Here is a 22,102-nt window from a genome sequence, read left to right on the forward strand (position 1 = left end):
CCAACACAGCTGGTGAGGGGAGAAATCCTGTGTAAACTTTACGTTTCAATAAAAAAGCTTCATGCACTAAAGGTCCTTGCTGTAGGAGTGGCAAAGAACAACAACAAAAATCTACAATGGACAACACAATGGATATAGCAGGATAGCATTCTCTAGATTGAGACGAGACCTGCTGCCAGCTTAGTCCACCCAGCTCTGCGTTTGCTACTATAGTGGACAAGGGGGGGTCTGACAGTTTGGTGTGGGAGAGACCTTGGTTAGGCAGTTTTCATATAGCTGAGAGAGAACTTTATCTCACTGACGGACTGCGCCGACCGTGAGAGCGCACCAGTGTTTATGCTTTCACTTCACTGCGCTGAGCTTCCCTCCAAAGCCTGCAAATTACACCACAGTTGCAACAAGCGCACTGCTTGTGTCTTATATTTCGCTGTTGGGGGAAATGAGCACGATTTACAGTTCATTATGAAATCGTGTTTTACTATCGGTGCTGGCACCAAATCGCGTGGGAGTAATATCTCTGCCCAGCAGCACTGTACTGTTGACCTCCTTGTGCTGTTTATCTCTGCTCAGGGGAGCTCAGGGTAGTTTAAGACGTAACTCCAGAGGCTGAGCAATCACACCCCCCGTTCTCTCTCTCGCTCATTCCTGAGGCAAGACCAGGGAGGAACAAAGCTCTACTTGGGGCAAGCGAGTAGCTACTGAGGAATCTCCACAGAATAATTCCTTTTTAATCACTGCTTTTCATTTTATTTGCAAGCTATAAGAGAAGGTTTTGCGGATCATATTTAATCTCTTGGCTGAAGTAACAAGTGGAAAATTTGTTTATCAAAGTTCGGCTCAGCGGACGGAGAGAAACTCACGTTAGAGCTTACAGGAGGCTGATACACGGTAAGTTCATGTAAATGTGAACGTATGCTCTGAAATGAATACATTTCCATAAATGCAATGCCGAATATGAATACGGCTGGAATTATTAATTTAATCAGTTTAAATCTGCAGCTTTAGACTTCCAAAACACATCCGTGTGCACAGGATTTTGTCTTGCAGAGCTTTTCCTCCTTTTTTGTTTTAGCCAGGTATCCCGAACACAACTTCCAACCAATCTCCAACTTCCCACTAAATGCTTCTGTTTCACCAGAGTTTACACACACAACCACCGCTCATGTTGATCCCACACGTTTGAATCCACAAGCCAATCGTTTTTAGGTTTCTTTCATTTACCATGTTTGTGTCAAACTGCGCAATCCTGCTTGAAAATCCCACGCCATTTGAGAAGTTTAATGGGAGTTTAGTCTCTCACTTTTTACACTGAGCCCTGCCAGAAAACTGTAGCAAGCAACAATGTTCATTAATCTTTATCGCGTGAATTGGCGAGAATGTGAAGTCCCATGTTCCAGGTTTGAATTCGCAATAGGTGTAGGCCTATACATATACATGCAATATGTGTATTTAAAGTGTGAATGCACTCATATGGCCTGTGTGTAAATGTAAGCAACCCCGCTTTTTAATCACAAACTCTCTATGTTAATCCCACTTTATTAGAATCCATGGTAATTCATTTTTAAAGTGCTGCTTTATGGGTGTCATTCCTGTCTCCCCATTATATTTCTCTACATCACTCAGAAGGCTAACAAACAAGATTATTGGATTGGTTGTTGTTAGAATAACTCACCCTGTATTTGTTTGATTAAACCTGATTGGCAGGCCTTTGTTGTTAATCCTGCTCCCAGGGTTGAAGTGTTCATTTCTCTCCACTCCAGCTCCATGTTCACACCCCCACTCTAGTCATGCATGAATCCCCAGGGGTGCTCTGGGCCAGGGAGGGAAACCTTGGCTCTGCTAACGTAGGCTTTGATCTTTGCAATGCAAAACATTTTATTCCAGGGCTTAAATTTTTGTTGCAAGCGTGGAGCTAAAGCTGTGCGTACCTGCATTACATTTTGTTGTCGTGCCTTGGGAATTTATTTGTATAATGTTGCTGTGACCCTAACAACTGCAACAAGTATGCTCTTTGGTCATGCAGTGTGTGGTGACTGTTGTGTCCAATAAGGAGGTGCGGTCTGGATGTGGAACCTCAACCTGTAAACACATGGGTGTAAAAAATCTCAGAGAATGTCCTGGATAATATATAGACAGAAAAAACAGCCCCAGGAGGTTTGTGTTCCATTTGTAAACTAGATGACCCAGCAAAACAGGTCCTAACCCACTGACAAAATATCACATGTAACACAACACTGGCATTGCCGTGCACCCCTCAACTCTACTGCTGGAGTACTGAGGCGCTGAGCCCAAAATAGACCCTCTTCTCTTACCCAGAGTCAGGAGGCCATGTTATTTAGAAATGTATCCTGATAACGTAACATTATGTAGGGTCTAGCCGAGATGGATCTTTGTGTCCCTGCTCGGCATGCTCTCATTGAAGGGGCACAAATAATACACTTATTCAGATGCATTTTGGGACATGTCAGATCCAGTGTTTTTGGAGCTTTACCTATATGAGGGACTTGTTTCATTACTCCTCTGTGACAGTAAACTGAACAACTTTTAGTTGTAGACATAACAAACAATCATGACATTTTTAATAATTTTCTGACATAGATCAAACAACAAATCAATTAATCGAGAAAATATTTGACTGATTAATTGACAATGAAAACAAATCGTTAGCTGCAGCCCTATTAACAATATCATTTAATGCATGTTCTTCCATTTCTGATCCCTTACTGTTTTTGGACAACAACTAGTCCTCACTAACCTTAAACTGGCTGTTTGGGAGTTTCTGAGAGGTATTAGAGGGGAGTTTTTTTTCGCAACAGCCATCTCTCTGTTCTCAGCAAGGCTGTTTAAGTTGCAGAGTTATTTTAGTCTAAAGGGAGTCAGTGAGTTACAAAGTTTATCTGTAAGTCGCATAAAAAAAAACCTCAACTTTCTGTCACCCCAGCACATAAAACAGCAACTACTTCAAAAAATGAGCACATTTATTACTTGTATTTATTGTTGTGTACTTTTCCTATTTGTTTCTTATCAGCAGGTACAATGGATCTTGTGGTCTTGGTGGCGTTCAGCTCCTGGCTGGCTCCTGCACTCGGTGAGCATCCGTTTCACTAAACGTTCCCTCTATGAAACCGAGCTGTGTGAGCGTGGTGTTCTTCAGTCGCTTCCCCTTTCTGTAGCTTTGGTTGTGTTTTTAAGTTCCTTCTACTTAAACCAGCTGCTGTGTCTGTATAACAAGGTAGGCGTTTGGAAGGGAGGTGTTTGGTAAGTTTCCTACTTTAGAGTGCTAACTGGCAATGCATGGCCATTTGATGTCCACTGACCACTTATTTGAAATGGCTGCTTGCCATTGCTCTTGCTTCTTGTTCTCTTTTTGGTAAAATGTGTATAAAAGGCCTTGTCTCGTTGTTAGCATTGCAGTGATGCTGTTTTCGGTATAACTTCCATTTAATATTTCCATTTTAAATAATTTCATGCCAGGGTTTTGCTGTGAGAAAAAGTCATGTCAGAATAGTGTAAATGTTTGCATAAACTGCAGTTTGAACAATCATTTATTCACAGAGCTGCCAAGTTTCCCATTGTTAATGCAGGTTCTGGTCTTTGATTTGTTTCTCTTTGCGAACTGAATGCCATCAATTGAGATGGCTGTACAGTGAGTTTTTTTTATTGTCCTCTCTGACTCTCTGGTCTGTTAGAGTCTGACCTTGTTTTTTAAAGGTGGAATAAGTTGCAATAAGCAAACTTGACATTTGGTTAACAGATTATCATTTTACTGCATTAAACATCAGTTGTCAAAGTTTATACAGAAACACAACTACTAGGACTAGCTGACATTTAAAAGCTGTTCACAGTCTGTTGAACATTTTAATGAAAGCTGTAAAAAGAACGCATTAATGATTTGAAATGTTGCCCAGCACAAGTAGAAACGTTATAATGTAACATTTAATGTGCTATTCCAAGCTTAAATTGTTCTCCCCCCAGACACCGGTGGTCATTATAAACAATGTCTGCATTGTGTCTTTATTACTACACCAAGTGAAGCTGTCTCTATAATTGTTCTGGTTGTTTTCTTGATGAACATAAGGCGGACATTGTGATTCACTCTCTCTTGCTAGATTTAAAGGACTGGAGCATAACATTAATGTGGCCAACATATGGTTCCAAATGCATGCGAGAGAAGATGTGAAAGAGCACAGGGGTCTTCACTTTCCCATAACGTCACACAGATTAACACAGATCAGGGCAATCAAATAAATAAACAGTTGGTAAACAAAGGTATGGAGATCAGAATCATACTGTGTTTTTAGACAATCTGGTGTTTATCATTAAACTTGTACTTAAATACAAGTTTGGGATTGTTGCTCACCCTTTTGGGCCTCTCCACAGAGTGAATTTGCCTCACGATCAGCAATGTTACCATTTGCTGACGTGCAATTACACCACCATGTGAATGTCTTATAAAGATGAATAATTTTTGCTTCTTTTTTCACAGCCTCAGCGGCAGATGAGGACAAAGGTGGGTATTATTTGAACAGAAGCTTAGAAAAGTCAAATTAAGATAAGCTGCACACTCATTTTAGCTGGCATATAAATTGGCACACCAAACGGGCTAATGACTAGATGGATGACTGAGGCCCTTAAAGTGCTGAATAGCTGTCATATCATGAGTGCTCTCTGAAGTGTGTCAGTGGGTAAATCTGCTTCTCATTTGTTTCCTTTCTCTGTTCTCTCCTACCAGACAGTGACAGTGCTTTTAATTACGGTGAGTGTTTAGCAGATGAACGGGGCCTTTTAATGGCCGACCCTCTACGCAGGAAACATCTGGGCGGTCCAGACGAGAGACAGTTTGCATTTCCCACTTGTTTTTTCAGAAGTGACGGAAAACCGTCACCCCGAGGCCAAGCTTCTGGAGTAGTCCCACGGCGAATACTTCTCATCCTGTCCACTGTGTCTTTGATTTTAAGTCCATCTAAGGCACCAACGTGCAAAGAATGACTCAACGTGCCTACCATCAGTGTACTGGATGTTATTTTTTCAGTTTCATTGGCCAACCCCGGCAGTTAGCGTTGCACTGGTTTCCTTAAGAAGACAGTAGGATTTTTCCATTGGATTTTGGATTACTGCTGAAAATAAGCTCTGTGACAAACACAAGTTTTTGATATTTACACGTTTTGTTCATTAAGATAATCTTCACAAATGAACACCACAGGATATTGTAAATGAAAATGTTAAGATATCTCTTGTGCTTGTGTTGCAAAAACACATAAAAAAACCATTGACTCTGAGAAGAGAGATCTAGAAGTGCAAAATGACAACTCATTTGCAAGTCTTAGGACTCATTCCTGCAGCACTGTATAGGCAATTTTTGGAAGTGTTCTCCATACCCATTTTGTACTATTCCAACCATAGTATGTAGCCCTATAGAAAGACCAGTAAGCAGTGGTTTCCAACCCAGGGGTAGGGATTTCTTAGGGGGTCCCAAGATAAATCTGAGGGGTCACGAGATTATTAACAGGGATAAGAAAGGGGGGAAAATAGATTTTTGTTACAAAGTTATGTTTATTTTTCTCAGATTTGTCTTTTTTCTTATGACGTTGTGGGTATTTTCATCTCCTCTGACCTTCCTTAGAATTAAACAACCTTAAGTCAGTGTTTGCAAGGGATCTAACATAGGCCATACCTCATTTTAAGAGGTCACAAGCCAAAAAGGTTCGCAATCACTGCACTAAAGGATTGATGAACAATTCTGGCAGCTAAAAAAACAAACGTAAGCAATTCTTCCTCTTTTTTTCCATAAAAAAAAAAACATTATTTGTTTTAGTTTTTTGTATTCAATATTTATTTGCTAATGTCTGCAGATAGTTGCCATCTTGCTAGGTAACTAGTTAACTAAACAAGGCAATGCTTGATGCATGTTCACAAAGCTGTGATTCCCATGAACAGTAAGTTATCATTCATGTCATAAACAAGCTGACCCTGTCCCAGACTAACTCCCTTGATTTTGTTTCAATTGATGGAAACACAGACATGTCATATTGCTTCGACACAAATACAGAGTTAAAGTTGACCATGGTGTTAACAGTTTTGGTGACTGCAGCTCACAGGAATTTGTGGTGTCCCGTGACCATCAGGGCCCTGCAGGAAATGTCTGCAATGTTGCTCTTGACTCAAAATGTGGTTAAAAAGCTTATAAGCTTATGGTATTTTGTATTCAAAGCTTTCACATGTTACCATGCACTTCTGCAAACATAACAAAGATTTTTTTTTTTTCATTTCAGATTACGAATCTCTGAGAATCGGTGGCCTGGTTTTTGCAGTGGTACTGTTCATCATGGGGATCCTCCTCATTGTCAGTAAGTGTTTGACCACCTTAAGTACACAGCGGATGTGTAGTGCTGAGTGTCAGCGTCACCACACTGTGATCCCTGTATGTGTGAGTTGACCTCGCAGTCTCCCAAAACAAGCAGGCTTCTGTTTCTCTCAGAGGTTTGAAAGGGAGGCACACTGATGCTCACAATCCCAGCATTCAATGGTCGTGATCCGTGCATCAGAGCATCAATTTGCCCTTTGCATCTTATCCCTTTCCTCAATCATAGTGTCCTTCCAAGGTTCCTTCTCCTCAACTGCCTGCACATGCAGTCACTGCCAGTGCTAGCCCTGAAACCAAAACCAACTAATAAATAATTAATTGGGACCCAAACACTCTGCTTCTGTTAGTCAAAACCACTGTGGATTCCTAACTGCACTCTATGAAGTTGTTGCATTACACTAAAATGATGATAGTATAAAAAGCTCACACTGACGCTAAGAGAGTGGAGCTTGCTATCACAACTAAATTATTGATAGGTCATTAAATACACAGGGTTACAGTAGACACCGGCTTCATCAAAAGTTTTCTAACTGTTGGTTCACATCTGTAATCTGTTCTCCAATTTTTCATTTTCTCAAACAATACAAAATAAAGATTTTTCATTTTTAACCTAAATAACAACTCCTAAATTACTTGTGAATATAAAAGTTTCTGATTGGGCCTTTTAGGTTTTGAACAATGTCAACTGATTTTGTCAAATTAATCTGCAATCATGAAAGTGTGACATACAGGCAAAGCATAAAACATAATAAAGAGGCATATAAAATACTGTATAGCATTTAAAACATCATTGATAGCAACAGGTACCCTCTGGCGCCTCTCAGTGTCAAAGTCAGTGAGTAAAGGAGGAGTGGTATCTTTCAAGATGCTTACAGCTTTATTCTTAGTCCTGAGAGTATGTAGGTCCCAAGTATTCCATTATTTTGCCAGCCTACTATTCTAGCAAGTACACGTCTTAGTCAACTCATCAGGTAGAATAGCATGTGTCTGTTTATGGGCAGGTTCTTAATCAAAGTATTGTACATTATTTCTAATGCAAGCTACATTTTGTCTTAGAAGATGATAAAGACACGTTCCTTCAAAAAGTATGCCGTATATTTAGAGAAGCTTAGATTAGAGAATACCTGGATAACTGAAAGCTGTTTCAACAGGTTGACCATGAAGTTCAGCTGCCCATACTGAAAAATCCTGCACTGTGCATATAATCATATATAGTTATTAACCCACATGACACGGCTCACATGTGTAAAGAGCCTGTCTGGTGGCTAAATAGGCAGCTTCGCTTTAGGTTTCACCCTTCAGTTGAAGACTACATACAGCCACGTCATCGCAATATTTGTAAAGACAACAACTTTATCAAAATTGTATTTTGTTTACAAGGAGAACAATAAAGAGCAGAATGGAGTCTTGCAGCACATGTTTTGTGAATTCCTTTAGCATCTGTGATGTGTATAGTCAAACTGAGGTGCATCTAAATGTTATAACCAAAGATGTTGAATGGCAAAACTCTTTTGCAGATTTTCACATGATATAAATGCTGCTGGCTTTTTCAACACACTGGCTCCTGTATTTTAAAAAAGGGTAACAGGCAAACATATAAGGCCTCCCAAGACATGCTGGCCAGATGGGTTCATTGGCACAAGCTCAAGACTGTAATCATGCACCTATCAAGGCTTGGAACAACCTCGTCCTCTTTTAATAGCCTACTAAAAGGGGGTGGCGTTAGGGGACTGTTAAAGCTGCATACATTCTTTTTATGATGTCTCATGTTCATTTTGTCACCGTTTTAGACACATGTCATTTTTTTCTTGTGTTTTCCCCCCCAAAAAACAGCCCGAAAATGTACCTGTTCAGCAGGTGACAAGTCAAGGTGAGTGAAGTCGAAGTAAAACCTGTAGAAACCTAACCCTTATCTGTAAAACAGATAAAACATCCCTCCAGCCTGATTATCTAACTGTTCATTTTCCTCAGGTTCAGAGGTCCTGATGTGGAATCAGGTGTTCCTCGGGGTAAATATTTGTCTTTCTATTATAATAACTAGCAATGTTAAATGCCTACCAAGTAGATTTATTGCCTTTCTTTTGAACTAAAACAGTAATCTAAAACTCTTTCCACAGCTTTGTAGACACAAAGACGAAGAGCAACGGAGATCTGGTCAGTGTCTTATAAACATCTGTGAATCTATTTTCTGCAAAAGGAGGCTAAAAGAGATTTTTTCAGAACAAATCAATCTTATCCTCCACCTCTTTCCCACAGTGTTGTCGACTTACCATTAGGTGGCAGCAAATATCTTGATCACAGCAGAGGACAATCTTTCCATGAACACAACAAGCTTCCTTCAATTTCTTAGTGCTACTGTGCTCCTTTTTTTCTTTTTTTAATGTTTTTATCATCAATTGCTGTTACTAGATAATGAGACACCTTTATATGGTGGTAGTGTAGTGTGGTAAAAGTGTGATTCTCATTTGTATTTTTATGACTTTCAGATTGATGCAAAATATTAAAACACATCTTTGAAAAGGTTTCTTCTGCTCTTATGCATCGTTCTTTTGTTTTCTCTGCCGTTAGACCAGCAGCGGACAGCCCTCTATTTTGCTGCACTCCCGCTTCTGCTGACTCTGCAGACACTTCAGTTACACATGCAGTAGTAACCACCAGCAGTGAGAGTGTGAATGATTTATGTGCTGCACTATGCAGTACTTGGAAAGGGGCTGTCTTTAACAAAAAAAGACTTAATTTGACCTATCTCTCTCTTCAGTGCTGTTTTTATTGGCAGATTTTCAACCGTAGTGATTATGGCAGCCCCTGCATAGCAAAAGCTGCATATGCAGACTGTATTTTCTCCCTGGTGTTGCAGGAATGGGTTGACTGCACTGCACAAAAGAAAGCACATGGAATAGAAAATGGTGCATATTGAGCATGCAAGCAACGTTTCTATAAAGCATTATAAGCTACAAACTGACGAGAATCTGGTGCAAAATCCACAACACAGACAGATTACAGCATCAATCCTTAAATATCCAAAATACCTTAATTTTTCTCACATGCAGATAACACCCCCCCATACACTCGCATGCTCCACAGAAGACTGTATGATACTCAGTAGATGGATACCTTATAGTAGCATTACATTAGCTCTTTACCCTTTTATTCAATCTAATTTTGGGCTACTGTGGCGACCCACTATCCCCTGTAGTCCTGGCTGATCTGGCACTCTGTGGGTGTAGCCCTTCATTGTGAATGCAGTGTTTCGCTGTGGCCACCAGAGGGTCCCTGCTGAGTTTACAGAGAGGGTTCTTAAGCAGTTCTGCATGCTGTCCTGTCCGGCTACCTCGATTCATATCCAACCTTAGACTGCAACCTGCGAAATTTCTGGGAGACGGAGATCCACTACATCTCTACAGTGCAGCCATGGCCACCACAGGTTTGACTGTTTTTATCTTCTTTTATTGGATTTTCAAGGGTGTAACATGCATGAAACAGTTTGTCAGATTGTCTGAGTTCAGAATTAATAACTGAATGTTATTGAATGTGTAATCATTTTGATATGTCATTTAATTTGAATGAATGAAACTAATTGTTTTAGTTTCATACACATCTTTAATTAGCCTGCTGCATTGTTGCTTCAGTGCCAAGAGCCAATTTACTAGTGATGCATGGATCAGTGTTATAACAAAGGGAGTTTTTCAGTAAACTCCTCACTGGGATGAATAATTGAACGATACTTAACATTTTTCTCTCAAACTGTAAAGTCTGAGCGGCAGAGAGAAAACAGCGGAAAAAAATACAAACTGCCAGCTCAGCCACTTGGGTGTGAGGGTTCAGCAGCATGCAAGCCGCAATATTGACGCCCAGATACTCTAACAATCTGGCATCGGTGTAGCCTTAAAACGCTTACATTTGCAAAATCACTGTGTTGGTTGAGAGTAGAGTTTTCTTTAATAACAGTGTTAATGTGTCAAAGAGATAAACATAGCAGTCATTTCAAGTGGCTTCTTAAACTTTTTATTTAATCTCTCTTTTTTCCCTCTGCTGCTGTGATGATACCCCTGTATCTTGCTGCTGGCTTGTAACCCACTTTTTTCATGGTGCATCTTATTCTGCTGAGCAAAGATGCTGCATTGAGCTCCTCTCAGTGGAAAAAAAAAAATACTCCTGAGGGGTTGTGTAGTCAAGCCTGCAGATCTGAAGAGCTGCATACTTTGCTGTCCATGGTGCTGAACTGAACACACCTTTTAAGCGTATTGCTGTCCCTGGAGCCGCACTCAAAGTAACATTTTTACTCTGTTTTCTAAAACTGCCCCTTCTCTGTCTCTGCAGAAACTATGTTTCCAGACCGAAGTGACTTTGATTATGGTAAGATTTACACCATCTACTACTTTCATTAATCAAAAACACCATGTAAAACATATTTTGTACTTTTTACTACAGTATGTTTCAAGTTCATCATAAACCCACCCCTATAAAGTCCCATACGGTTATGTCCCTTGTAGATTATGAGACATTGCGGACTACGGGGGTTGTCCTTGCAGCAATCATGTTTGTATCTGGCATTTTAATAGCCCTCAGTAAGTTAAGACTTTCTCTCACATAATACTTGAATACAGAGGATTAATCATATATACATGATCATCTGTACCTTTGTAACTAATCTATAATTTTTCAAACAGGTAAAAAATTCACAAATTGTGTAAAATCCTCTTCCAAGTAAGAATTGTGCAAAGCTTAGTGGATGATCCGCCTGCGCATGCTGTATGAATTTGACTTGAAGGGAATACCCGACCAAACATCTTCTTGTTCTTTGACTAAAACTGAGTTTCCCACAGCTTTTCCTATCCCTGCCCTGGATGCCTGTTCTCAGAATACCCCCATTCCTTCTTCTGCATACTCAGCCCAAAACACACTTCCAACACATTAAAGAATTCTTACACAGAACCTCGTGTGACAAATCACATGTGGGTTATGCTATGTTGTTCTCTTTATCTCAGTGCTTGCTCCTAAAATGTATGCATCACACTCCTCTTGTTGGTAGTGAGTGGGTATATTGATCTGCAATGATCTGATTGCATGCCGCTTTTATGGCGAGATGAGATGAAAGATGAGGGCTGCTACTTCTCAGTTACCTCAGAACCCTGTGGCTTCAACTGTTTTTGGATCCTGTAACCCTGATATTGTATACTCATGATCAAATCCAACTCCAGCTCCAAGTTGAAGTTGTGGCCACAGTTTTCAATCTTTACTTCAGTTATCAGTAATCAGTAATAACAATTCAGATACTTACTAATTTCCTTATTTCTGTTTGCAGTTCCAGCTCATCTGGTACCCAAATCCCAAAGACAGAGGGTAAGTTCACTTCACTGTTCAGGATCATTATGTGCTTCAACTCAATTATGTTCACTTTCTCACTGCAATTCTGCCTGATTTGTTTCCTTTTCTTTTGCAGTGCCTCCTCAAACTGTATAGAAAATATAGTCTCTACGTGAAAGGGAGGACATCGTTACAGGAACCACGCCAGCGAATACACACATACACTGATTATTTATGGACATCCTCCTGTTTGGCTAATATACCTCTGCCAGCAAGATGATCAACAGGGTTTTCCAACACATCCTTACCTGGTTTTATTGAGTCTCCCATGGAATTCTGTAGAAGGTCTTACAATAAGTGATCAAATACCTATCTACAGATTGTTCATTAATGTGTGAGTGTTGGGAATAAAAGAAAAAAAAAAGTATTACCAACCATGAAACTTGAAAGGGTACTTTTAATCAAACAAATGCAATAATTGTTGTCTCTCTTCTTTACATCTGACTCCTGTAAAACCATTAAGTTAAGAGCATGATTGAATATTCATAAACAAAATCTCCAGATCGAAAAAAAAAAAAAAGGAACTGCACGTATTGATCAATTCTAGCAATTGTCTTTTGCCGTTATTTTTCTTAATTTCTGTTTATCTACTTTTTTCGAGCATGACAAAATAATGAAGAAACTAATAAATAGAATAGGCAAAAATGCAACATGTTAAAATGAAATAGCTAGCATAATGTATTGATGAAAATTAAAAGGCAATGTTCAGTTATGTATTTTATTTTATAATGCTTTGAAAAATAATGGAATCGATTTAATACAGTGTTTGAGTTTGCTTATTAGTAATTTATTCTGTTTGAATCTCAAGGCAAAGGTAAAGCTGAAAAATGAGACCCCTGTTTCAAATAAAGGTCTTGTCTACTCAAAATTATTTTATCAGTGTTTTTTAACAATCGTATCATATACAATATACAATATTATTATTAGATTGTTTATTTATGAGATTGATATTTCCTGTGTACTTTACACACATTTATATCATCTTACAGAGATGACACACAGGTGAGAGGCAGCTCGAAACCTAATTAATCTCTCAAATTCCAGTAAAAAAACAAACCTCATTTAATCTGTGACTAAGGTTTAGTATCATTGCAGTAAACATCAGTGGAAATTATCCTCGACATTTAAAATCCTCTAGATACTAACCCTTTCTAGTGGGATGGTGTATTTTCCACCTTGCAAGTTTCTGTAGCTAAATAAAGTGAGACTGTTCAAAAGGCACCCTGAGCATCAAAATATTCAGATGGAGCTTTAAATACAAGTGTTACTGTACTTTTATTTATGACTCATGACTAAAATGTACAGTTAGTCAGACAACTTGTCACTGCACTTACTCACGCGATGAGAACATTATTTGTCACAACCAGTTTCAAATACATAATAGTTTTACATACAGTCAAGTTTCTTTTCCCACAAAGAAAAAAATTGTACTTGATGTTACACATGTAAGTATGATGCATACAGATAGAAAGTTAAATTATGTGATAGCTCCTTCTCATTTTTACCACACGCATTCTTAACATAAGCACACATGCTGACCGAAATCAAGACCATCACTCAGTGTATCAATATGATAACTTGTCATGATGGGGGGTTTTGACAAGAGTGTCAGAGGGGTTTCAGGGACATTGTCCTGGAGGTCATACAAACGATTTCATAGAAATCAACATTAAACTGGGAGTGTGGCCTGTCAGAAAAACGACTACTACTCCACCTTCCACAGCGACGTCTATAGCCTCTGCTGTTAGTAGATGCTCTTAATTTTTGTTCGTTTAAAGACTTTCATTTCCAAAAGTGAAATATCCATTTTGATCAAAATAAATTTGGCCGATGCGTAAAAAAATAAATAGAGCATTTTTTTAGAGACACCACATCGCAGGTAATTTAAGATTTATGAATTAAAGCATAATTTGTGTAATCCAATGGAAATTATATCTAGAGATTAATATGACAAACTAGTTATAGGCCAGAGATTCCCAAAGCAACATAACAATAAACTGTAAATCCCCTTTTAACAGAGGCAACATCTTAAAAACTCATTCCCTCCAAATGGGGATTTTATGTTTTTATTTTCATGTCATTCCTGGTCCTGCAAGGACACGATACGTCGACGAGAGGAAGCACTTCGTTTCTTCAGCATGAGCTTGAGCTAAAAATTGAAACATACATTAATGATAACTAACCCTTGACAAAAACTGAAACAGTGCAGGTCTGGCTGGCTGTTTAAAATGATGTGCTGCTCACCTGCTCTCCCTGGAGGCCGCTCTGCAGCAGGTGAGCTGGCTGGTCGTTCTCCAGGTTGCGGACACTGGGATCGGCTCCTCTGCGTAGAAGCAGCTGCAGGATCTCCTCCTGGTGGGGGTTACCATGGAGACCAGCTGCCATGTGTAAAGCTGTGTGACCATGCGCCTATGCAAAAGGGGGAAAATGCAGCATGACTCAGACTGTTTATAGTCCGGTATGTATACAGTATATACTTGTAAATTTGAATAAACCCACAAACACTTGCATTTTTAAAATCCAGTTTTGAGTTTTATGCCAGAGTGGGACTCACTTTCAAGTTGACAAAGTCTTTCATGTTCGGCAGGGGAATCCTCAGCAGATAAGTCACCAGATCGATGTTCCCCTCCTTTACTGCCAAGTGCAGCACAGTCTTGTTACTTTTGATTTCCTGGAAGTGGATGATTTTAAAAAACAACATAATGAAACCACAAGTCAGACTGAGACATTTAGGTGTCAAACAAGGCAGATAAACCAAAACAAGGAGTAGGGAGGATAATGGTTTGTCATTGTGGTTGGATAAAACCTGGGCACTTCCCCTATGAACTGATTATTCTGACTGAAAGGTCAGGGTTTAACATATTGAACTCCCTACTGCTGCCTATCAACTACTAATATGTCTCTAGTGTGACACATGTATGCTTATCACTTGCTCACATGACATTCAGAAAGGGAGAGCTATATTGCACCTGGCTGAGTAGGAACGCCCCGGCAGTGAGAAGCATCTGTACACAGGAGAGCTTCTCCGCAGCCTTGGTCTGAAGACCAACATCTGCCAGCCCACTGTTGGACAACGCCTTCATGGTGACACTGTGAGAAATGGCTGCGCAGTGCAGAGGAGTCATACCTGAGGCAAAGAAGAAGACACATGTAACATTTCAATTAAGGTTCTAATGATGTAAATACTTTGGAATTGGTGCTAAAACATAGTCCAAATTATCATGTATGTCTAGGTTAACAATTCTCTCCTATTGGCTAATCATTTGCATTGTAATAACATTAAGTTACCCTCAAAATTGCGGGCCTCCAGGTTGACAGCCGGCCTGCTGGACAGAATTGCCTGCAAAAGAGGAATCATTAAGGTCTGCTAGGTATAGCCCACATTTTTATGACTTGCTGTGATAGTCATGCCAAATCAATTCATTAGTAGTGTTGCTTTACCTGAAGAACCCCAGGTAAACCATAGTGGGCTGCCAGATGAAGGGCAGTTTGTCCTTTAACATCACAGGCATTGATGTCCGTTCCAAAGGACAGCAGATCTTGCACAATCTCTGGCTGGTTTGCCGTCACCGCCACCAGTAAAGCAGTCTGCACAAGCACATTAATTAACAACTCTATTTTGAGAAATTATCATCCTGTGCTAATGTTTCTCATTAAAACAATTTTTTTAAAGTATGTGTGCCAAAAAGAGCGATTTGCACACTTTGGAAGACTTTTTTGTTCATACCTTTCCCTTGTGCTCCTTGGCATCAAGCCTGCCTACTTCCGTGAGCCTCTCTGCAGCAGCAAAGGCACACTCCCTGAGCCCCTTGGCAGTGTAGATGTGCAGGATGCTGAGAGAACAAGAGCACACGATAAATTTGTTTTAAGTTTGGCAGGAGAGTCGTGGTAATCCCTGAAACCAATTTCACACTTGTCCCTTTCACAGATGAATTTGTCTCTCCATTTCATATAATCATCGAGCATGAGAGGCTGACTCATTCACGTCTTTTGGTTTTCTTAATCTTTGTAGGATTACCAAACTGCAAATCTGGCTCTCACTTTTAGCTTGTGACTGAAAACGAAACTCCTTCGTAAATACTGTATACTATCAGTGTAGTCTATGACCTCAAAGAAAAATGATAGGGCCCATATTTGTCAGTTAACTTGTAGTCTTCGTCAGCACACATATAATCCACACGTCACATTCTACACACATGTAGTTCCTCAAAAGCACTCACGTGTCTCCGTCTTCATCCTGCCCAGTAGCTCTGCTGTAATCCATCCTGCTGAGCTGCATCCTGGCCTGTTCCAGCTTGGTGGCGTCCATTGATGAACCAAAGCTCAGCTGTGTGGTCTGACTGGAACCCAGAAGGGACCAAGACGAAGACGGGTCGGAATCTGTGACTACGCTCATCGGGCATTCCTGCCAGGAGAAAACAGGTAAGGTCAAACCATACAGGTATGATACAGATACATACAATATGTTAGTGGAAAGTCCACGATTACAGGATTTCTCTTACGTAAGTTTGAGACATTGTGTCTCCATATCCCGGGATCTGCTGCTGTGTGCCGTATTCAGATGTCATTGGGAGGCTGTAGGCTGCAGCGTAGCTGGTTTCTGGATGGCTGTGGTAGTAACCGACTGCAGACTCTGCTGCAGGGGTCCACTGCCCATAGCTCACTGCCATGTCTGAGTAGCTGCTTGATGCACCTAAAATGAAAAGGACTCAGTCAGTAATGTTAAGACATTATGTTCAAGATAAAATAACAGGTCTGGTGATGTTTCACAATTTTGTTATTGTTAACAAATCCCATGAAAAGACCAAAAACAACAAAGTGTTAGTCCGTCCCTCAATACTTTCTGACTTCCCCACCCTGTCTGTGTAGCCCCAAACCATAGACCTACATCCTAATAATAAAGAGGTCAAAAACACATAATTCATTTTTAATTGATGTATATTTTGTGTATGTGTAATTGCCTCCATGTGTCAATGTTCATCTTAATGACCCAAAGCGACAGTGGGGCTAATTGAAGCATTTTTTATACTTTTTGGACAACAATGAAGCTCTACGTCCCAGAGGAATGAGCTATATCAGGCCATAAAGAATTAAACAGACTTTTCCTTTAAGTGTTGTGCAGAAGTTGGCCTACTCTTACCTGTACAGGTAAACTGTTCTGCTGAAGGTAACTGCTGGGAGAATGGAAGAGAAAAACAAACATCAACAGTCACATCTTCATGATATAATATTTAGTGAGATGCTGATCCCCTCTGTGTGCTGCCTTACTGTAACAGTAGTTGGAGGAGCAGGACTTGTGCTGGCCGTAGAGCAGGAGGGTGGGACAGACGACGTCTCACGCCTTCTTTTCTGCTCCAAGAGTTTCTTCACTGTGGGCAGACTGCAACACTGCTTCTCTTTTGGCGCTGAAAAGGGTCAATAGTGCAAAAAGGAATGACTATACGGTCATGTGTTTTGTTCACATGTGATGGACATAATAGATGGGTACATCCACAGTTAGGGGTGCAGCAAATTACTTTTTATAATTATCCATGTATCTGCAGGTTATCTTTTACAAGTATTGATTAATTCTTTGATATATAAAATGTTTTGTCCACCCAACAGTCAAAATCCCAAGTATATTTCATTTTGAATTCTATCAAACATAAAGCTGCAAATGGTCGATTATTTAGCTCTCTCTTTTTATGGTTATGCATCACAAAATATGTCAGTTAGAAATTAAATAGCAGATAGTAATGTAAAGTATGGGTATGTGTAAGCAGGTTTTAATCTCACTGGAGTATATCAACATTTCACTTTATATCTCATCAAGAGAGGCTTTGGTTTAGCAGTAAAAGCTTAGATTTTAATTAATGCAGGGCAGAATAACTTCTTAGAGTGTGATAATAACATTACAATGTCATTGCTTAAATGAGTCTGCCTGCTCACTTTCTCCACTGTGGCATTTTTCTGCGCCTCTTTAGACAAAAGTACATCAAATAGAGTGAGAGACTATGAGTATGTTTTCCCCCTGCTGATAAAAATAAGTAGCATTTCCATTAAACAGGTGAGAAAAATAGGAAAACATATTGCAAAACAGAATTCTGATGTTTCCAGCTGACATGATGTGACCACACAGGTTGTTTCCTCAAAAGCTTCACCCCACACGTGAAAGATAATGTGATATTTCCACCTTGTTTGTGGAACCGGAGTACAAAGATAAAGCGCTGAGAAACCTCTTCCATTAGGAACACAGATCGTGCGGCCGTGCAAAACCAGACATATTCATCAGAAAACCTTTAGCATGGGATTGCCACAGCTTATTTTCTATGACATCTTCCTGTCTCGCTCCGTTACGCTAACAGAAAAGGCAAACCACATCTTCCTGTCTTTGGTGTGTCACAGGCACGTCACCCCGACACGTGTAGCCGCCCTGTGCTTTCTATTGCACCTACATGTCCCGGAGGCAGAGCATGAAGAAGAAAGTCGTGTTCCTTTGTCATTTATCTTGTTCTATTTGCCTGTGAATGTTGACTGCTGTGTTGAGCCACACAGGGATAAGATAGCTCTATTCTCCAGAGCAAATACAAAGAAGGTATACATCCAAAAACAAAATATGCAAATTCCACCAGTGAGAGAGAAATGTGAGTTTGTGGAGTTTAGATTTCTGTCGGGTAGTCGCGTCTTTCAAAAGCAACACTTTCACTTCCAGCTGAAAACCTGTTCTAAACAATAAGTCCTTGTGCTGCTGTGTGTGTGTGACCTGCCCCCGCAATATAATAAAGGTCACTTCATCAGACTAAATGACATCAGTCAGTACATTTCAGTGACACCAGGTTTCATTTTGAAGTTCAGAAGGTGTTACTATAGGTTACTCAATCCTGACTCATTTGATCTTTACAACAAAAGGCAACTTTTGAAAGAAATCATTTGTTACTGATGATGTAATGCTGCAAAATGTAACTACACAATCTATATCAAACAGCAAATTACCAGACAATAGAAGTTGCACAACACTTTACAGTCTGACACATCAGCTGAGAGAAACTAGAAGTGAGGAAATGGCTTTAAGTTTCTCCAAGAGTAAGAGGACATCTTAGCCCACACACATTTATACATGTTTGGTTTGCTTAAACTGCCCCCACACTGATTTGGGCTACTCTGTGCGATATTCAAATAGGAGTTGTGGAAACCCCTGGACATTGAGTCATGTGCGTGGGAGGTTGGGGATTCTGACGACCTTTCTCTTTTGCCTTACTGTGTACAGAAAGAAAGAAGCAGTGCGGAGCCAATTTCCTCATTTTGTGGTATAACTGAGCCCGGCAAGACAGACTAAATATGCAATCACTCAAGTCTGTGTCAAAGAGGGCTTGAACAAAGGGGTGTAGATGTTTCAGGGTTTCCCCAAATAATGTCCTGACTCTTGGATTCACCAGAATTATGCCGTCATTCAACGAAAACTGAAAGAAAGGCTGAAGGTGTCACTGAACTGTATTAAATCTAAAATATACACATTGTCCTATTGGCTAGAAAACACAGTCTAACATTAAAACACAGTTACAGTTTACAAAAGCTCAATTCAGTAAGATTTAGGGTCCACAGTTCTAAATAAAGACAAACCTGATTCTATCAAATGTGTTTATGATGGAGGGATACATGAGTAATGTTGTAGACTTACAAATACAATCAATTAGTTGTCATCATACTGCTGCCACTAACACAATAACACATTATTGAATGTTGAAAACAAGTATGTTCAGCAATGCGGTAAAAACTATTAGTTGTCATCATTACTGTCCAACCATTCAGCATTATAAATCTGCACTCAATGAACAAATTATACCAACACTTGTAGTCTGCACATAATCAACAAATCAAAAGCACATGTACTCACATTTATCAAAGTGCATGTCAGAAACGGTTTTGCTTTGAAATCTTCAACAGGTCGTCCTCTCGGTCACCAGTCTGTTTCAAAAGGTGATGAAGTGATTTACAGCGCCGGAGGGATCTGTGATGTTCTGTGATGAAGTCTGACTGGCTTGTTGTCTTATCGCGGGCTGCTTGTACACACAGAGCACGTTGTTCCCCATCACCGCCCCCAGCTGTGCTCAACGCCCTCGAGCAAAGGGGAAGCCACACACACGTCAAACCACGGCACGGCAGAGAATGAAATATGATACGATAAACAGTTATTAACAACAAGTATACAAATTAAACACATCGGTACAAGGGCACAATGGTGGAGGAAGTATTTAGATCATTTAATTAAAAGTAGGAATAGCATTATGTTGAAATACATTTTTATGAGTAAAAGTCATATTGTTAACGAAGTGAAAACACAGAGGTATGATTATAAAAAATGTATTCCAACATTAAATGTAGAAGTATTATGCTGAATGGCTCCCATCAGTAAATTATAACTATAATATATTATATTATAATACATGAAGTGTAAGCAACATTTTAATAGCTTTATTAGCTGGTCCAGGCTTGCAATTTTAACACACTTTAACAAATGAATTGTTCAGTTTAGTAATTATATTTGATATACTGATCTCATGTTTCTGTGTTAAACGTTAACCCTGGAAGTAAAACAATAAGTTTAACTTTCAAGTAAATGTAGTGGAGTAAAAAGTACACTATTTGCCCCAAAGTAAGTAGCACTATAAAGAAGTGACTAAGACTGCCTTAAAATTGTACAGTACTTAAATAATTGTACTTATACTTTACTCACTCAGTCAGTAACTCAATAAATCAAATCCAAAAAATGTCAGTGCAATGTTATAAATGACTGAATGACAAACAATAAATACATTTTTCATTACTGTTTTGTATCTCAATAAAAGAGACATGACCAACACAATGTAATTGAACCACAAATTAGTACTACTAGTAATAATACTTTATTTATAAATAAATACATAAATGGTCTAGCTTTTTTTTTTACCTCCAAAAGGAAGATATTGTTGATGAAAACTCTAATTTAATCAGTGTAAAGTCTACATTTTATGCCAATCAACTAAGTTTACTCCTTTGTTAAAGGAGCAGTGTGTATGACTCACTGTCTGAAGCCCGTGTTTGTCCATTCTGGGCGGTGCAACATGGCAGACTCTGTGAAGAGGACCTCCCTAGTACATAAATATAGGCGGCTCTTTCTAAGGTAATGAAAACACAACGATTCTTACTTTCAGATGATTCAACACTAAAAAAACCATCATTACTAATAATATATTCCATTTCTGTCTATAAATTCCCCATATCCTACACAGTGCTCCTTCAGCACAAATGTTCACATAATGAAAGTAAATGTTTTCAGCTTTAGAAAACATATGTTATGCCATCTATTGATGTAACTGTCAATCAATATTACATTGAGAGCAGTTTATTCTCCTGTGTTTTGAATTTTGATAGTTAGGCTACTGTTTTTTTTTTGTCTCTCAGGTTGTGTATTTTGTGAAGTCTATTTTCTTTTAGGTACACATATAGACATAAACACAGCCTTACAGGAAGCTCTGTCACCTGAAAAACACAGACATCAAGATGTCATATTGCTCCATAGACCATTGCCAAGCAACATAACAGTAAAGAGAGATGTAAAATGTGGAGTAGAACATAGACAGCCTCAAATTCTCAGTGTGTTTCAAAAGGTGAAAATAAACTTAAAACTGCTGTCCTGAAGGTCTTACGCATCCCAAAGAACAGACTAATGGCCAGAAAACCAAAAAGATCTTTTACTAATAGATACTACAGTGTAAAAATATGCTGTTAACAGTGAAAGTCCTGCGGTACAAAAGTACCAACATGTAAATGTATTCACTTAGAAGGATACCCCATTTCAGAATGACATCTATTATATTACTGGATTATTCATACATTGGTGTGTGCATCACTCTAATATTGTAGCTGGTAAAGATGGTTTAATTATTTAGTATACTGCTGGGTAACTTAACTTGTAAACAACAAATAATAATGAATTAGTTGATATATATATTGTGTATTAATAATCTCAATTTGTAAAGTAACAGTAACTAAAGCTATCAACTAAATGTAGTGGAGTAAAAAGTACAATATTTGCCTTAAAATGTAAGAGCATTAGATAGATACAAATCTGAGTAGTTACCTCAAAATTGTACTCAAGTAAGTATGTACTAAGTATACATACTACTCTGTATTGAATAAATACTTAGTTACATTCATGACTTGACAGTAGCACCCGCCCGCCCGTCAAATGCTGGTAGAATTTGGCAGTAGCGTGAAACACAGTAACTCTTACTGGTCTCTTGTATCCCTGCTCCATTTGTGCAATAAGAAGCTACTGTTCTTATGTCTTTCTCTTAATTGGTTGATGTTTTCATAAAAGGAGCTTTACAACCTTTTCTGAGTGAATATTTG

General features: G+C 39.1%; 2 protein-coding genes across 3 annotated transcripts; one reads left to right on the forward strand and one right to left on the reverse strand.

Moving 5' to 3' along the window:
- The first annotated feature begins 618 nt into the window (after positions 1–618).
- On the forward strand, positions 619–8,888 carry LOC137891376 (FXYD domain-containing ion transport regulator 6-like). The gene is made up of 9 exons (XM_068735946.1): positions 619–888; positions 3,029–3,088; positions 4,487–4,510; positions 4,733–4,756; positions 6,273–6,347; positions 8,198–8,234; positions 8,336–8,373; positions 8,482–8,518; positions 8,621–8,888. Exons 2-8 carry the CDS (start codon positions 3,037–3,039, stop codon positions 8,487–8,489), a joined length of 258 nt encoding a protein of 85 aa, XP_068592047.1. The 5' UTR covers positions 619–888; positions 3,029–3,036; the 3' UTR covers positions 8,490–8,518; positions 8,621–8,888.
- Positions 8,889–12,689: 3,801 nt separating this feature from the next.
- On the reverse strand, positions 12,690–19,715 carry LOC137891375 (NF-kappa-B inhibitor delta). 2 transcript variants are annotated; one of them, XM_068735944.1, is made up of 12 exons: positions 19,605–19,715; positions 17,000–17,136; positions 16,872–16,902; positions 16,234–16,424; positions 15,952–16,136; positions 15,459–15,564; positions 15,173–15,319; positions 15,020–15,071; positions 14,701–14,858; positions 14,286–14,402; positions 13,976–14,140; positions 12,690–13,880 (listed from the first exon to the last, which is right to left on the reverse strand). In XM_068735944.1, the coding sequence occupies exons 1-12, from the start codon at positions 19,618–19,620 to the stop codon at positions 13,809–13,811; spliced, it is 1,377 nt and encodes a 458-aa protein (XP_068592045.1). In that variant the 5' UTR covers positions 19,621–19,715; the 3' UTR covers positions 12,690–13,808. The 2 variants fall into 2 exon arrangements, with proteins under 2 accessions (XP_068592045.1, XP_068592044.1); XM_068735943.1 differs by having other exon boundaries at positions 16,872–16,905.
- Positions 19,716–22,102: the final 2,387 nt, after the last annotated feature.

The sequence above is a fragment of the Cebidichthys violaceus genome, unplaced genomic scaffold (assembly GCF_023349555.1).
Source record: "Cebidichthys violaceus isolate CVI_PGR_0920_01 unplaced genomic scaffold, fCebVio1.0.p SCAF_7, whole genome shotgun sequence".
Lineage (NCBI taxonomy): Eukaryota > Metazoa > Chordata > Actinopteri > Perciformes > Stichaeidae > Cebidichthys > Cebidichthys violaceus.

Coding starts and splice junctions, on each gene's coding strand:
- LOC137891376 (XM_068735946.1), top strand. CDS start 3,037: ATGGATCTTGTGGTCTTGGTGGCGTTCAGCTCCTGGCTGGCTCCTGCA. Junction 4,511..4,732: donor AGCGGCAGATGAGGACAAAG/GTGGGTATTATT, acceptor CTCTCCTACCAG/ACAGTGACAGTGCTTTTAAT. Junction 4,757..6,272: donor TGACAGTGCTTTTAATTACG/GTGAGTGTTTAG, acceptor TTTTCATTTCAG/ATTACGAATCTCTGAGAATC.
- LOC137891375 (XM_068735943.1), bottom strand. Junction 14,403..14,700: donor GGGCGTTCCTACTCAGCCAG/GTGCAATATAGC, acceptor ATCCACTTCCAG/GAAATCAAAAGTAACAAGAC. Junction 14,141..14,285: donor AAGACTTTGTCAACTTGAAA/GTGAGTCCCACT, acceptor CCTTTTGCATAG/GCGCATGGTCACACAGCTTT.